The 17,821-nt window shown below is 55.5% G+C and overlaps 1 protein-coding gene across 1 annotated transcript in view; it reads right to left on the bottom strand.

The window, feature by feature from the left end:
• Window positions 1–17,346, bottom strand: part of IGSF9B (immunoglobulin superfamily member 9B) — a 45,246-nt gene extending 27,900 nt beyond the window's left edge. The window contains exons 1-3 of the mRNA XM_063093724.1: window positions 17,028–17,346; window positions 6,702–6,899; window positions 5,041–5,187 (exon numbers count right to left, since the gene is read on the bottom strand). Coding sequence (XP_062949794.1) covers window positions 5,041–5,187; window positions 6,702–6,899; window positions 17,028–17,091 — 409 coding nt within the window. The 5' untranslated portion in view covers window positions 17,092–17,346. The remainder of the gene's footprint in view (window positions 1–5,040; window positions 5,188–6,701; window positions 6,900–17,027) is intronic.
• Between the last annotated feature and the right edge of the window lie 475 nt (window positions 17,347–17,821).

Raw genomic sequence — 17,821 nt, forward strand, 5'->3', positions numbered from 1 at the left:
CTACACAGAGTCTTACTTTCCCCAGATTCTGCAGAGAAAATCACCCACCCTTCTCCCTTTCTGGCTTCCATGGATAAAGGTAGAGAGTCCACTCTGTGGCTACTCCCTTCTTAATTCTCCTCTGATTATGCCAGGTTATCTTCCCCCTTCATTGGAGATTTGATTAAAACTCCATCCTGTTTGGATAATCGGCTTTTAAGAGCCTCAGCCCCACTGCCTGAGCTGCTTGTGGAAGCAATCCAGTCAATCTTAACCCCTTGACCATCAGTTCTGTGGGCTCCTGAAAAGGTAAGGAGGACCCACTGCTGAGCACCAGCCCTGAGGCCCACAGTGCCACACTGGAATGGGCCACTGTGAGCTCATCTCAAAGCACCCAAAGCTCAGGACCCAAGTCACGGGCCAGCCAGCCTGCCACCTGTGCAACCTTGGGCTAGGTATTCAGCTTCTCTAGGCTTTCCCTAAATCCTCCACCCCCCAGAACTCATGTGAGAAATAAATAAGATAATGTTTGTGAAAAGAATTTGTAAATTGCACACACACACATGTGAAATGTAGGTAATGCTACCTTTACTTCCACCACCCTCATCATCTCTCCGGGAGCTGCTGAGACACAATGAGAAGCTGTAGGAGGCCTCTCCTCTCCACCAAGCCCTGCCCTGGGAACCAGTCAGAGCGCTTCAGGGTCTGATCCTGGCCCCTAGGCCATCCTCATCTCCTAAAACTCTCTCCCCCTCACTTGCTCCAACCACACCGGCCTTCTCTGTCTCCCTCGAATATCCGAACAGGACCTCTGCTTTCACTGTTCTCTCCACCTGAAACTCTGTACCCATGTCTCACTCTTTTGGTTTATGCAAACCTTTGCTCAAACGTCCTCTCCATCTTACCTGGTCAGCCCATCTAAGATGGCGTTTCCAGCATTCTCTGTTCCCTAACACTGTTTTATTTTCTTTAAAGCACATATCACTAACTATAGTTATACGTATATACACAAATATATAAGTATGTGTGTGTGTGTGTGTGTGTGTGTGTATACTATGTGTGTACTTCATGAAGTTCGTGGAAAAATCAAATTGAAAGATAATACAGACCTTCCCACCAACATTTTGAAGTAGGTTGCAGTACGTACGTGTACACATATATATCTAGCCATGCATCACTTAACAAGGGGGATACATTTTGAGAAATCCGTCGTCAGGCAATTTCTTCACTGTGTGAACATCTCGAGGTGCCCTCACACAAACCTAGACGGCACAGCCTGCTACACGTCGAGGCTACACAGAACAGCCTATTGCTCCCACGTGAGTAATGCACTGCACTGCGACGTTACCATGGCTATGACGTCACTAGGTGACAGGAATTTTTCACCTTTGGTATAATCTTACAGGTCCACAATCACATATGTGGGCCATCACTGACCCAGACATCATTATGTGGTATGTGACTGTATAGATATTTACATGAATATGTTTGTTTACTTGCTTCTCATCTGTCCCCTTTATTAGAATGATGGTTCCTGGAGAGCAGACACCTTTTGTGCCACCCCACAGTGTGCCCAGCTGATTTCAGCACAGGTCCTGGTGGTAGCAGAGAGCTCAACAAACATCTGGCAAAGGAACAAATGCACAGAACGAATACATGAATAAAGGTGTACACGCATACACACACTACAGGCCAACACAGATGCAAACACACTCAACTCCCTAAGAGCAAGGCCACAGCAAGGACACTTTGGTCTATCACCTCCCAAGCCCGTGGCTCAGTGTCGGCACAAAAGGGGTTCATGGAAGAAAATCAGTTCTCACCCAGTGTCTAGAATATACTAAAAATAAAGGTAGAGATCAGTCCAAGTCCTATGAAGGGGTCCCAGCATCCCAACTCCAGGCCTCCCTTCCCATCTGGGAGCGTGGCTCTTCTCCAGGGGAGCCTGCCCTGCCCAGCCTGCACCTGAAACAAAGTTAATGCCTCCACAGCCTCCATCACCTCTGGCGTCAAGCTTAAAAGAAAAGATAGTAAATTAAATTTACATCCTGAAGTGACAAATTACTTACTAATTACATAATTACTTTATTATTTAGGTGCTAATCGGGAAAGTACTTTGAACAATTTCGAGTTTTCAGGAAAATAACGGTTTGACTCCCAATTATTTACTGAATTAGATGTTAGCTTGCCAACTGCATTTCCAGGCTTAATTCTTTTTTACAAGTGCCCTATAATTAATAGTGCAGGTTAGAAATAGGCTGGCCTCTCCTCCAAGTAATTCTCCCACCTAAAGCACGGCTTGGCTTGGGCTTCTGGAGTACTTTATATGTGATAAAGAAGTAATTGGGTTTGTTTCCATCCAACTGGTCTTCAAAGAAAACACAGAAGGAGAATGAGACAATTTGTAATTCTAATTTTTCACTGGCCTTTCATTTTCCAAAGGTGATCCCTGTCAGAAAATGCCTGACATTCAACAGTCTGGTTTGGAAGCAATGAAATGCTGGTGCTTAGATTCTTTCCTTCAACAATGGGAACAATCATGCTGGAAAGAACCTCAGCACTTGGGAAGAAGGGAAAGGGGGAGTAAGGGGAGAGAGGTCGCTCTCTCGCCTTGGGAGGCATCTGTTCTGTGCTACCCATTTTGCAGGTAGGCTCCTTGTTTATGGCAAAATAGGTTCTATCATCAGCCCTGGCCCTCAAGCCCTGGAGGAAACAGTGTACCACACCTAGCTTTTCTGCCCAACACCTCCATGTGAGCAACCTGCCTGCACTCCCTGAGCACACCACTCTCCTCCCTCTGCCTGGGGTACCCTGCCTTCCCCACACCCTACTCCTGCCAGGTCTCTGAACAGAGGCCACTTCTGCAGAGAAGCTCTCCTTCCTTTGTGCTTCCAAAGCCACACTGCAATCGTCTCTGGACTTGGCTATCTCTTGAAGTCTCCTTAAAAGTTGGAACTGGGTTTTGATTCCTGGTTGTATCCCCAGAGCCTGCCATGGAGTGGACATCCAAAAATAAGTTTTGAATGGATAATTATTCATGGATCCACAAGGACTTTTAAACCACCAAAGTCCTCTGTATCTTTCAGCCTGAAATCCCTGCTCCTACATTTTCATCTGACTCTTTTTTCTTTCTTAAGAAAGAGAATTGCCACGTCTTATACATAATTACCCACATGTAATTAATGCTCCAGACACTGTGCAAGATACTCTTCACACAGCAGTTCATTGATCCTCACAACAACCCTGCAAATAGGCATTGTTTTTAGTAACTGAGGAAACTGAAGCTCAGAGAGGACCACACAGCTAATATGCAGTGGGTTCATGAGATCACCCATATCTTTTAAGGGTCCTGGTCCATGCTTAGTCCACTCCAAACAAGTGGGAATTTCCAGAGAATCAACTCCCACTCGTGCAAACAAGGACGGAGATGTGACAGCAAACTAAATTCTACTCTCCCGTCATATGAGAGTCTCCTGAACACCTGATATCTCAGATTCCTCAAATGAACGCCACTAACCAGGATGAGGTAAAAGGAGAGGAGGCAGCACCCCCAGATGATTCCAACCCCTTTCTGGAAAGGGCATGGGAGAGAAAGGTAGCAACGTGAGACTCTTGGCTTGGAGTTCATTTGGGGAAGCTTTAGCAGCAGATTTACTTCCTGATTATGTTTTGCTTGGTCTAATATTAAGATGAGTTTTCATTCCCTGCACATGCAACAGCTGGCATCAAAAGGAGGTGATTCAAAAACTTGCCGGGTGGTGGAGACAACCCACCCAAGATTTAGAATATGCCTCCAACAGTCTCTTGGGACTAACTGACAGGGACCAACTACATCTTGGGTGGAAGGAGGGCCAATGCTCTTGCTAAGGTGTTCTGTTCTTCCAGCACCTGGTGCAGCTTCTCAGACCCAGAAGGACCATGGGTCTGACCCAAGCCCACTGGGGAGGACAGATGGAGCCATCCTTCAAGGCTCAACACTGGAGAAGCTTCCAAGCCAGGAAGAGCAACAATCACTCTCCTCCAACTGCAGCATCTACAGCCTCAGATATCAAAACCATAAGGACCTGAGCTGTATTGTGGCACCTCCACGCACATATGCTGTCAAAGTCTCAGTAACCAGCAGAGTGTCTGCAACACAGGGGTGACTGGATACATTTCTGTCATCAACTGAATAAAGAAGAATAACAGTCTTTCCCCCAAAAATGAAACAAAACAAAAAACCCACCCCCTTCTCACTATGGGGACCACTTCTTCATCTTTTCTCCATGGTTCCAGCCTTCTGGCTCCTCCAGAGAACCTCCTCCCAGGTAAGGGCCCCCAGGGACACAAAGGGGAAATGTCCCTCCAGGGAGACCTGAGGGCCCAGCGCGTGGTGTCAACATAGGTATGGACACAGGCCTCCAGCCGAGGCCAGCCCCAGGAACTTGGCAAGCTCACCCCAGCTTCACTGCCCTTAGCTGAACGCTTGGAAAGCATCTATACCCAGCACAATCCATTGCACCCAAGCTATAAATGACCAATGGCCATTAAACATGTTACCCCCCTCAAGGATTTTTAGGCTTTATGCATAGGTAACCCCATATGAGCAGGGACCATGCTGGGTTTGCTCACCACTGTTTATCCATCATCTGGTGCAGGGCTGGGCACACGGTAGACCTTCAGTACATATTACTCAAGTGAATAGATTTAACAAGGAATGAAAATATCGACCTGAAGAGAAAGACTAATGGGGGACTCCAGGAATTCCACTGGAGAGTGGAAAGGCATTCTCTGACCTAGCAGGGTCATCCCGAGGCTGGGAAGTGACCCCAACAGTGACCAATTTTGCTTCCACAAAGCCTCAACCCTTCTGGTTTCAAGAAGCAGATTCCCACCTCCCTCTAAGGAACTCTGACACTACTATGTACACAGGGAGCTGCTGTGTGCATCTCCACAGAGCCCAGAGGATCTAGAAGACAACTGAGGGGGCCCAGGAGGAGCGAGCTGCTATGGCATGCAGCAGGGACTTGGGAGAGGGACGGGGTACAGTCTAGAGGGGCAGCCCCTGGAGGCCTTACACACCATTGACAGTGAGGTGAACCCAGCTGCCATTGTGGAAGGTGTCATACTGCTGGTCCAGCATAAGCACTTTGCACTCGTACCAGCCTTGGTCCTCAGAGCGAACCTGCTCCAGCCGCAGAGAAGCTTTATCATGAAGACTGGCCCGACCTGGAAAAATAAGTGATTTGAAGCCCCAGAGGCCCATCAGTGCAAGGACAGAAGCTCCCCACCCCCCACTCCAGCCAAAGGCAGGGGACTCATCATATCCTTCACACCATTTCCCATGAATAACATGGGAATAGCAGGGCCCCCGAATAACAGCTCGCACCCCCTCTGGCAGCAGGTGGCAAAGGAAAGGCACAGCGCCCTGGCCATGGGGCCACTCTCCCTCCTCAGCAGGCCCCGCCCCAGCCTGCAACGGCAGCTCAGCACGTTCGGCACTGAGAAAAGCCCCAGGTCCTTAGAGTACTCCCATCCTTTTGGAGATCTCTTGGGACAAAAGAAAAGCATGACAGATACAGAGCTGAGAAGAGACAAAAGAGAAAGGGGCAGAGGTATAGACAGAAGAGGACAAGGGCCCCCAGCAGGTGCTGGAGCATCTCCATTCAGCATGAGCAATGTCCCTATTACACTGGGTGCCCAGGACCACCACACTCAGCTTCCCTACAGTAGGATGAGAAGGTGGGAAGGGACCAGGAAGGCAGGGACCCCCCAGTCCTGCCATCGGTGCCAGAAAGGCTACATCTTACCAAAGCCCAGCAACTCCAGGAGCTGCGGGCAGCAGGCCCTATGAACCCAAGAACAAGGAAAGGAACAGCTGGCAGAGCAAAGGTCACCCTTCCTTAACCCTATCCTCTCCCCCATGAGGAGGCCCCCTGTGCACACCGTGGCAATAAGAAGGTAAGTGTGGCAACAGGAGCCCCTTCCTCCACACCAGAGGGACAGAGCAGCCCCAAGTCCACCTCTCACCTCACCCACCCCTCACCCCAAGCCAGCACCACTTCCGCCTCTACTTCCTCCTCATCCTGACACTTGCCAGCTACCTAAAAACCAGACGACTAAAACCAACCCTGGCCAGAAAGAAAGCGAGAGACAGGCATTCTGCAAGAAAAGCAACTCAGGTCTCAGAAGCCGCAAGTGAAGGTAAAAGTAGGAGCAGGGTCTGCCAGTGTCCTCCCTTCCTTTCAGCCCCGCACATGCTCACACTCACTGCCACACGGACCCCATGCCCTCCTCCCTGCAGGCTGCTGGCAGGTGGCAGCAGCGAGTCACAGCAAGACCGCCGCAGGGACGGCCACGAGAAGAGGAGGACGGGTGGCAGCACCCCCAACTGCAGAGCCAGAGGGAGGGAATGGGCACGGCCAGACAGGCAGTCCTCTCCTGCGCTGCTCGCATGTGGGAGCCCAGCCCGTGCCCCGCGCCAGGCCGTGCCTGCCGTTCAGAAGGGCTTCTCTTCTGCGTATCTCCTGCTCCCACTCCTCCCACCGCTTAATTAAAACCTACCAGAGTCCAAAGGACAGGAGGAAAGAGGCAGAGCTGTGAAAGGCAGAGATAACAGGCCGGTCAGGGAAGGATGGGAAGCAACAGCCATGGAAGTGGAGGGGCCACCAGCGCACAGGGACCACGAGCATCCCCGGAAGGAGCAAGAAGAAAGCGAGAGCAGGCGGAGGGGCCAACCTTACCTGCATACTCAGGGTCCACATGGGGGGGATAGTAGCCAAACTTGATGAAGATAGGGATGGGGACCCCGAACTTGAACCACTCCACGACATATGGCGGGGGCTGTCCCGTCACCGGGTGGATCACATCGCATCGCAGGACCACACTCTCGCCGGCGCGCGCCGTCACGAACTCGGGCTCCTCTCGCAGGCCGTGGGCGCCTAACAGGGACAGCCAAGTCAGGGCATAGAAAGGGGATGACAATGAGATCCTGCCCAGCAGTCCCAGCACCCCGCCCCTCCTCAGGGCCACTCTGTTCCCATGTTCTGCCCTCCTTCCACCCTCCCCAAGGATCCCCAGTGCACCCTCCACTCTTTCTCCACCTCTCTGCTCACATCTCCCTCTGCTCTGGAGGCCCCCAAGCATCCACAAACCCGGGGGCAGGGGAGGAGAGGGAAGCAGTTCTCTTCAGTCCTACAAACCAGATCCTTCCTCCCCAGTGCCCAAGAGCAGCAGGCATGATCGTGCTCTGGCCCCCTATACACCCCCAAAATTAAAAGAAGTCATAGATGTGGAGCTGGAGGGGCCTCGGTGCTCTCTGGAGGCCTGCAGGCCTGGCCAGCTGTGGACGTGACGGTTCTTCCTGAACCAGGACGCAGAGCCGCTTCCTCCCACGCCCCACCCCCGCTCAGCCTGATGTTCGCAGCAAAAAACAAGAGTACTCCATCCAGGAGCAGGGAATCCCTAACACGCAGCGGAGCAGCAAGGCTGCTCATGGCAACACCAGAGGGAAAGCCCCACGGGCCTGAGCCCGCCTCTGCAGCCCCTCCTCCCACGACCGACAGTGCTGTGCCAGCCCTGCTGCAAGGGGGGCAGAAGGAGCCCACAGCCCTCCCGTTTCCAAGCCCTGAATCTATCAGACTCTCTGAGAAGCTTCAGACGTCACCATTAGGAGAGCAGAATGCTGGTGATGGAGGAGGGGCACCCCAGGGCTCTCTGTATCTTGGGCAGAGGACAAGGAAAACAGACAGCTGGATACGGCACACCCGTCCTGGCTGGCAGGGGAGAGGCAAGGAAGGGGGCAGAAAGCTGGAAGATGCTGCAGAGAGGCAACCCCATGCACAGCAGCACCCACTCCTGGGCCCCACACAGGGCGTGCAGCCCCATTCCCAGCTGACACTCCCCCATCCCAGCAGGACCAGGGAGGCCACAGGCCACCTTGTCCAGTTATGTCCCACTGAAAGGGGCAGCCAGGGAAAGCCTCCTCCCTGCCTGCCCTGTGCTACCCACCTCTCCCGGTGACCACAAGCTTTCCACATTCCGCCCCTCCCGGTCCTAGACTCCTCAGGGCAGTACCAAGGACAGCAGCCTCAGTACCCAAGCCCAGGCTCAAAGCCAGGGGCCTGCTGGGCCCTCCCCTCAGGGAGAGGATGCCCCGAGGAAGCACTTCCCAGCCCTGTGTGCTCCTGCCTATGTCTGTGTCCGTGTGTCCGTGTCCGTGCGTGTGTCTGTGTGTGTGTGTGTGTGTGTGTGTGTGTGTCTGTCTGTCTGTCCTGTTCCTCTCTTTCTCTCCGTGTCTCAGATTCCTCTCTGTCTCTCTCTCTCCAGTTCCCACTGTGTGTGAGCCTGTCTACCTGCCTGTCCCTCTCCCTCTTTCTGTCTCAATTAGCTTGTGTGTGTGTGTGTGTGTGTGTGTGTGTGTGTGTGTGTGTGTGTGTGTGTGTGTGTCGGGGGTCGGGGGTCGGTGCATTTCTGTGAGAAGGGAAGGGGTTTTGCCTGCTTTTCTGTGTCGATGGGGCTCTGTCTGTGTGTGTGTGTTTCTGTGCCTGTCTCTCTAGGTCTGTCTGTATGTTGTCTATGTGTGTCTCCCCATCCCCCTCCCCTGCAAGTTGCGGAAGGAGGAGGAGGAGGAGGCAAGCCCTTCCAGAAGCTGATTGGCTCCTAGTGACATCACTGTTTTCTAGAGAAAGAGCTAAGATCACAGAGTATTTTTGGAGCTAAGCAGAGTGCTGCACTCACCTGCCTGAGGCCCCAGCAGGTTTCCCAGCTCCCCCACCCCCAGCTTTGCTTCAAGCTAAGTTTGCATGCCAGCCCTCAGGGGAAGCTGGAGAGGGCCCAGCTGCTGCTGGCGCCTCCCCCACAACCCCGGGGGCAGCAAGGCAGACGAGCCTGCCTCCTAGCCTCCAGGAGCACTAAGGCCAATGATGGATCAAGAGGGATGGGCAAACGGCAGGCACCACGAGCTAGCAGAAGCAGCGTGCGTGCATGCATGTGCAGCACAGACCTGTGAGGGGGAACTGCAGGAGCCTGGGGAAGATGAGGGAGCTGTGCCCAGGGGCCAGGTCACTGGGGGGAGGGTGGGCAGAGTGGGCCACAGAAGGTGGCTCCTTCAGGGCTGTGGTCCTAGAGCACAGGCAGGAGGAAAAGAGGCCTGGGAGAACAGTCAGGCTCCCCTCACAGTGGGGAATGTTCTGGAGAGCTGGCTGCCAGGTCAAGGGCTCTGGGGGGCAATGACATGAGGGGTTGGTTCTGGCATGACTTCCCACCTTGCACTGTGCATTCGATTTGCAGGAGCGCTGCCTCATTCTCACCGCATGGAAACGAGCCTGCCTCTTTCACACCTTCCCAGCACTGTCCAGGCTCTGGTCCCACCCCCACCTCTCCCTCATGGCTGTCAGCCCCCACCCACCACCTCTTCTGAAGGAACCTTCAACCTAGGAGAAGCAGCTGCAGAGAAGAGCATCCCAAAGACAATGAGACAGAGCAAGACAAATGAGACAGTTTCCCCAGAAGAAAGCTGAGGGGTAGTATGGCAGCCCACATCCCGAGCCCAAGCCTTCCAGGTTTCCTGGATCCTAACATATTTACCCAATTTCCTCATCTGCTCCGCATACACACACGCATGCACACATATACATGAGCATGTTCTCTCACTCCATAACCCACGAGTACTTCTGCCTAAGCCTGATCCTTTCTGAGCCAAAGTATGTCTAATCAAACACTCTCTCCAGAAGAGCTTGGTGTGAAAAAAAAAAAAAAAAGCAAGCAGCCTGGCAGTAAAGACAGAAGAGGGGCTTGATGGAGGAGAGAGAGACTCAAACATAGAGGACCAAACCCAAATCCAGAGTGAAAGAGATTGGAGAAGCAAAGGAGGAGAGGGCTGCAGACGAGCCTGGTGCAAGCTGGACACACACACAGCCCGGCCCCTGGAGGAAGAACTCAGGGACAGTGACAGCAACAGAGATTCAGCTGCCGGACACAGACCCAGACCATCACAGCACCCAGAACTGGAGTTGTGGGGACAGCGCTGAGGCTGGAAGGGGGCAGGCAGGCTTGTCCCCAGCAGGGCCAGCTGCAGCAAGGGCCCACTGCTTGGGCAGGGGGACGGCAGAGGAAGGGGAATGCCCCACGGGGCCAAAGCTGTGAGGGGGACCTCGGACCCTCCCCCATCACAGCAGCAGCCAGAGGGGTCAGGCCTCTCCCTCAAAGGGAAAACCTGGCATTGGCAGGGGGTGGGCAGAGTAGGAAGGAGGCCATGAGGTGCCAAGGATCTTACACCCTCTTTAGAGGAGGCAGGAAACAGTGGTACCCTGAGCCTGGCAAATCTGCATCTTGGGGGTCTGCCCAGCCTACTTTGGAGTCATTCTGCCCTGGCAGGGAGGAGAAAGCAGGAGGGACAGAGAGGACGAGGCAGCCCGTGGTCTGGCTGACCTTTTTGGAAGCCCATAGGGTACAAAGCTCCCTCTGTCTGGGCCAGGTGGTACCCAGTGGGTAGCTGAGTCCAGGGCTGCCAGTGACCCCCTGTAGGCACAGATCCACGAGGCAGCCGGGGCCTGGCATGGCCCCACGTTCAACACACGCAACCTGGAGCTCATCCACAAGGGAAGGCTGGGGAGGAAGGTGGTGCCCGCGGACAACAGAAAACACTCTGCACACCCGGGCAAGGCATGAGGAGCCAGGGCTGAGAAGCTCAGTGGTCAGGCAAGCCTGACACGGCGCACACACCTGCGCTACAGCACCCTCTGTGCTAGGAAGGTGACACGAATCTCACTCGATGCCCACAGTGGCCCCCAGCCAAAGCACTACTGTCTCCATTTCACAAATCAGCAAACACGGAGGTTGTGTGGTTCACCCAAAGTTACTCAGGTACCAGGTGGCAAGTCAGGATCCCAGTTCCATCATACCATACTGCCCCAGTCACAGGTCCAGGGGACCGAGGCCTCATGCACCCCCACCCACCCCCCCACTTAAGGCACTGAGTCAGAGGTCAGCCACTCCCACCCCATGCTCAGACAGGTTTTCAAAGTCCAGCCTCTGCAGCCCAGGAGGACCAGAAAAGGACTCCAGGGTGGGCCCGTCTCAGGGCAGCTGGACTGGCTCTGGGTGAACACCATTCTGCCTGAGGCCTGGGAGCCCCTGTCTGAGTCTGGCTGGCGGCTGTTGGGGGAGACGGAGTGAGCCCCCGCCTCCATCACTCATTAGCACGAGTCCCTGCTGCAGTCTCCTCCTCTGCCTCCTCCTACTCTGGGCACCAGACTCTCAAACCACGGGCCTGTTGACTAATAATACCAGCGACAGCCACCGCCACCTCCATCTGCCAGCCTAAAAATAATCCCTGCTGAGTCCAAAAAAGGCACAGCCCCCAATAGTCCCCCAATCCCTCCTCCCTGACAAGCCAGGAGGCTCCAGGAGATTCCAGGAAGCTGGCAGACCCGGGGCTCTCATGAAGTAGGAGGCACACGCCCAGAGGAATGGCGTGAGGAAGGCAGAGGACGGACTCCCCGCTGCTCAGAGCTGAGAGCACCCAGAAAGTGTGAGACAGAGTCCTGTACCCAACATGGGATGGTGACCCTGCTCTCCTTCCCAGAAGGCAGGTGGGTTGGATGTTGGTTGTCCCTTGGACATCCTTCCACCTCCAGAGAAGACCCCCACACCATCCTAGACAGGTCCCAGAGAAGGAGTCCCATCCTCCTCTGGTCTCTCCATCCATGTCCTCACTGCCCTTCCAGCCCCCGACTCCTCATCAAATCTCTCAGGGTTGGAAGTCAGAGGTCAGAAGAGCCCAGACCAGGACCAGCCAGGAAAACTTGTGACCCTTAGGAAGAGCCAGGCACAGGGAGGGAAGACTGAGATGGCAGGCTCCTTCCTTCTGCGGGTGCTTCTCCTCCTGACCCTTCTCGGGTGGGCTCCCCCCAGCAGCCCAGGAGGCAGCAGCGATGCTATTAGCAACCTTAATTTGCTCTGGGCTAGATTGTATTTCCAAGAGCTCTTTCCCCATGAGCCACTGGCAGGAAGGAAGTCAGTAATTCAATCTCAGCTCTGCTCCTTTAATGGCTTCTCAGCAAAGCCACACCCCCACACCCATGACCCATCTCGCCTACACACACACACACACACACACACACACACACACACACACACACACACACGCATTCAGGTGTGCATGTGTGCCCCAATGCCAACAGACAGCACAGAGGCCCGGCTAAGTGAGGGCATCACAGGCTTGGCCTGCCACAGCTGGGCTCCTCGGGTGAAGTGCCAGATAGGCATGAGAAGTAAGTGGGAAATCTACGTCCCATATTTGCTCCTGGTGAAACGTCAACATCCTCTACTCTGAACCAGGAAATGAGAACAGTGACTCACCTTGCACAATTTGTGAAGACAAGCCTGTGTGCAGGTCGTGTGCCACAACCCCGTCTCAGTGGGACATGTGACTGTGAGGGGGGACAGAAGGCTGTGCTGAGGGGGGCCTCCCCAGCCTGCTCTCTTCTCAGAGGACAGTCAGGCTGGCTGAAACCCCCTCACAGCCCTGCCCACCTGAAATCTTTCTCCACAACGCTGGTGGAGGCCCATTGCTACTCACCAGTCTCCTGCTTATTCACGCAAGAGAGAACAAAAAAGCAGGAAGATTCCTGAGAAAAATAGGTCAGCTGCCTCCAGCAGACCAAGCTCACTTCTGTGGGCAGTGCCCCTGGGGGGGCGCCTGCTCTAAGCTGCCTTTCCAACCCCAGTGGCCTCACCCATCTCCCAGGGACCCAGCCCCTTCTCCACACTGGAGTGTGCCAAGCTAGTGGCAACTGAAGTCACAGCCCCCCTCTTAGCGAGATGAGCCATTTGCAGCTCCCTATGAGCTCTGCCCTTGTTTGTCACCCACTTAGGCTTTCTCTCGGGACCTGGGTATCCTTCAATCCAGCCCCTTGGCTGGAGCTTCCAATTCTGGTAACTTCTGGGCTGTCTAGACTCTGGTGCTGGGTGAGGGGACAGGAAAGCAAGGAGTCTGCCTGAGTGCAGACTCACTGCCACCCACAGCATGCACAGCAGAGTGGCTTCCACCTCATGTCTGCCCACTAGCTGCCCCTGTCTTGCTGCATTCCACACAGGAGCACGCAAATGCACAGGCACTCCCACACATGTGTGCACATATGTGTATATTGATACAGGCATGCACACATATATGCACACATGTAAGGGCCCACATTTATACATACATACATGCAGGGGTCCATGCATATGCACACACATGCAGGGGCACACATGCATGCACATACAGGGGAACACACATGCACACATGCAGGGGCACACACATATGCACACATGCACGCAGGGCCATACAGACACACATTGCTGGAAGTTCTCACCAATTATGGCTCTTTTCACCATTCGGATCCAATCTTTGCACAAACTGCTTGACCAATCCTAGGAAGCGGACTGAAGGGACTGCTCCTGGGGCCCCCGCTGAGAAGGCCACAGGATGTTTGTGGTGGGAGGAGACTTCATGGAGAAGAGAACTGCGCTCTATCTCAGGCCCAGCCCTCTTTGGGGCTTGCCTAGCCCTCTTTGGGGCTTGCCTCCCACCCTCAGGTCTTCGAAAGGCTATGCAGAGGCAGTGAGCATCCAGAAGGGCTGAGAAAGAGAGGGCCCAGGAAGAAGACAAACAGCACCAGGCTGGACAGAGGGCAGAGGGCAGAGAAGAGAAGCAGACATGCACCAGGAGACAGCAAGGATGCAGGCAGGAGGGGGAGGGTCAGAGGGAGGCTGGGTCTAGGTAGCCTCTGTTCCTTGGGTAACCAGATCCCAAGAGCCATAAACATGAAACCACCTGGGTCTGGGACCTGACAACTCCTAGACATGTTGGGCCACAGGCCAGCAGCTGAAAGCTGATTCTTCCCACTGCCCCTCAGCCATGCCCTTTCCAGCATATCCCCTCCCAACTTCTCCCAGGGAGCATGCTGCCAGGCAGGGACACATACACACCCACTGACCACTTCTTGAGCCAAGCCCTTCTCAGCTGAGTTGCCCATGGGGTCCTGCTAGCAGCCTCCAGATCTAATCTTCCTCCCTCCTGTCTCCACTAGCAAAAGGAGGAAGGGTGGGTCTAGGCCAGATGGAGAGTCACGGGCATTGGTGCAACTACCAGCAAGATCTGAATCAGAACCTCACTTTATCTGGGGGCACTGTGGGCAGGGATAATTCATACACAGACTCTATGGCAGACAGGGCAGGCAGCCTCGGGAAGGAAGGCCCAGACTGCCCTCCCCTGTCTGAGGTCCAAAGTGGGAAGTTACCCCAAGCTTGCCAACCACCATCTTCCAGACTCCAGATATTGCTCTACTCCTTCTCTTCTTCACGCCCTCCAGACACACATGATCAAAGTGAAAGGAGTCCCACCCGACACTGCCTGACGGTTCCATCCCCTTCCACCCCTGTGCCAGAGCAGCTTCTGCCTCAGCTGCATCCTACAAGTGGCATCTCAAAGTCCCTCCAGCTCAGGGATCTCCCCAGAAGCCCCCTCTGCCGGTCAGAGAACAGCTGAGCGCTCACGCAGAGCCTCCCCAGTATCTGAACACTGGCTGCTGCTTCCCCCTGAGCAGGCACGCACTCCCACCAGAGGCTGGTGCTGTGAATGGCTTGCCTCCTGGGCTCTGCATCCCGCCACAAGCTTCTGACCACCGACAACACTCCAGCTTTGCAGACCTTGCAAAGGACTTCCAAGCAGCTTGGAGGCCTGCATACTCTGCACACATGTCTCTGGAATGCAGGGAGACAAGAGGTTCTGCCCACACAAGGTCAGCTGCTGAAGGGGCCTTGGTTCCTGACAGAACCTTTTGAACTTCCCCTCAGCACACTCCCAGCTCCTGGTGCTCTGTATGGCCCAAGGGAAAGAAACTGAGGAGGTGCCTGGAATCTCAAAGATAGTGAAATAATAAAAGCAATGTTACATTTATTGAGCATGTACTATATAACAGGCAGCACTCATTTCCTTGTAGCACGAATGTTCACAAAAACCCCATGAGCGCATACTGTTCAGGCAAGTGACGTTGAGAGAGGTTGAGCAGTTTGTCCAAGGTCACAGGGTCAGCAGTGGTAGTGCCAGGATTCGAATCCAAGTAATTTGACTCCAGACCTAGGTCCTTAACAACCACATGTAGAGCCACTTTAGGCTGAAAAGACACCAGGACCGACAAGGTCACCCCCTGCTTCCAGACAGGGGTACATGTCAAGCCATCCCAGAAAGAAGGACTTCTCTGTACCCCAAAAGAAGGCATAACCTTCATGCCCAACAACCTTCAATATTAGGAAGTCCTTCCTTCTGTCTTGCCATCCTGTGTGTTGCTGCAATGTAAACCCATTTTCCTTTATTCTGTGCTTAAACTTGCAAAAAAGTCCATTCTTCCCCACCCTGACTCAGGTCTGGAAGCTATTTCAGATAGAGCCTCCCTTCAGCGTCTCTTTCCTATTCAAAGATCCCAGCACATCCTTTTGTGCTTTCAGCGACAGTCCCATAGCAGGAACATACCAAAAACTGGAGGGGAGGAAGATGAGGGCATTGGAAGACTGCAAGAAAATGGGGGAGCGGATGAGGAGGAGGCTACAGACAGACTCTCAGGCTCAACTGGACCCACCTCACATCTATCCCCATTCCATAAGCTTCTGCAGCCACCCTGGCCTCAGTTTCCCATCTGACAAATTGAGAGTTTTTAATCCACCCAGAACAACCATCACTTAACAAAATCATCCTTCCCTTCACCCTCCCCTGGTTGTTTTCAGACACCACTCCCCGCCCCCCACCCCCCGCACCCCCCCAAGTAGCACAGAAGACATATTCCATTCCAGAAACTTTCTCGAATCACCCCCCTTACACACCCCCCAGTCAAGGTGACTAGATAACCCTGCAAACGGCGCTTCCTGCAGACCCCTCCTGCCGGGCACCGCTGGCGTGGATGCTGCGGGTGGGGGGTCCTCCGGTCCACCTCCTCCCACGGCGCGGCTCTCTCCGCCGCCATCTCCCCGGCTTTGTGAACTTGCCCGCAGCCGGGTGGTGTCTGCGAGCTGGGAGCCGTGAGCTCAGAGTCCTGGCACCCTCCGGGCTCCGCTCCTACTTCCATACAAGGGCCGAGAGCCGGGGTGCCACCCAGAGGCTTGTAGGTCGCTCTGCCCGTCTCCAAAGCAAAAGCCCGCGCGCTCACGCACGCGTCACCCAACTCGCTGGCTTCCCTCCTGCCCCTTCCCCAGCCCAGACCAGGGTGACGAAAAGAGAACAATCCCCTCCGCTCCGAGACGCGGCCGTGGGGACCCCTCCCCCGCCGCAGTCTCGCAACCTCGCCGACGGGGAGAGCGGCGTGGGTCGGTGCAGCCTCGGCGCGCTCCCGGGGAACTTTTGCCTGGCCGGGGCCCAGGCGCGGTAAGATAGGCGGAGCGCCTGCCAAGGCCAGCCCAAAGCGGACGCTCCTCGGAGCCGGCTGAATCAATTCTGCTCCTCTCACCGTGCACTGGGCACCAGGCGCCGCGCGCCCTCCGCCCCGCGAGGCGGATCCGATCTCCAGCTGCCAAGATGTGTGGGCAGGAGGGGCGTAAACTGGACGCCCTCAGGGCCGAGAACCCTGTCCCTTAGTCGGGGATGCGAGAGTCCCAAGGCTCTGGATCGCGCCTTCCCGCAGGGGCTCCTCCGCGGAGCGGTGGCGCTGCGCGAGACTTGGCGCGCTGCAGCCTACCCGAAGACCCGCAAACTCCCCAGCAGCCAGAGTCGGGAGAGCCGCCCGCTTCCCCAAAGCCGGCGGACACGGCAGCTCAGGCAAGAGGCAACGGGCTCCGCACGTCGGAGTGAACCAAAGGGCCCAGGGTGGGCGAAATTGACCTCCATTTCAAGGCGTCCTCTCCCCGAGTGCCCGGCAGCCCGTGGGCTCGGCTCCTTCCCGCCCGGCTCCTCCGGGCCTCCCCGGCAGTGCCCCGGGACGCGCACGGCCCGAGCCCGAGCCTCGCCCGCCGAAGGCGCGGCGCTCGCGGGGCCGGAGAGCAAGGGGCTGAGAGCGCCGGGAGGGGCGGAGGAGGGACGCTGCACTTCAACTCACCTTGAGCCGCAAGACCTCGGGTGCTGATCACACTTGCTATCAAAGTGGCCACATACCAAATCATAGTACTACCGCGCGCCAGCCAGGAGCCTCATCCTATCGCAAAGTGCTCCCGCGCCCGCACACTTCTCCAGCCCGAGCGCCGCCTCACGCCCGCCTGTGGCCCGCCTACGCCCCGCGCCGGTGCTCCTGCAGCCCGGGCGGCCGGGTCTCCATCCCTCCTGGGCTCCGCTCGGCTCGGCGCGCAGCCTCCCCGGCCCGGCGCAGCGGCACCTGCACTAGTAGCCGAGCCCGAGCGCAGCCAGCTCCTCGGCGAAGCCTAGCCGGGCCGGGCCTCCGGGACCGCCCCCGCCGGCTGCCTATTGGACACTGCCTGCGAGCCTAGGGTCCGATTGGCTCAGACGTCTGCCCGTCGCAGCGCGAAGGAGGCGAGCCCATTTCAAGGTGCGTTGAAGTGTGGCGAGCACAGAGCCGCAGAATCATGCGCATTGCTTGGGAGAAGGCGTTGTAGCGTCTCTGCTCTGTTCTGTTCTCTGCTCACACTGCATGGCAAGTTTCTGGTGAAGGAAATGGTAGCTTCTCGGGCCGGCTAACGGGACCCTGGGTGTCTCAATAACCCATGAAAGGTCCGAGGGGATGGAGCCCCCGCCCATCCAGGGAACCCAACATCCGGTTTCCATGCAGCAAAAAGTAGTTCCCAGGAGGACTGTGCTGATTCAGTGGTGGGGAAACCCCAGAACGGCAGCTGGGAGAGCGAGGGCACGTCCTTCGCTGGAGATCTTTTCAAAGAGGTC

Source organism: Cynocephalus volans, chromosome 4, assembly GCF_027409185.1.
Source record: "Cynocephalus volans isolate mCynVol1 chromosome 4, mCynVol1.pri, whole genome shotgun sequence".
In the NCBI taxonomy this organism is placed as follows: Eukaryota; Metazoa; Chordata; class Mammalia; order Dermoptera; family Cynocephalidae; genus Cynocephalus; species Cynocephalus volans.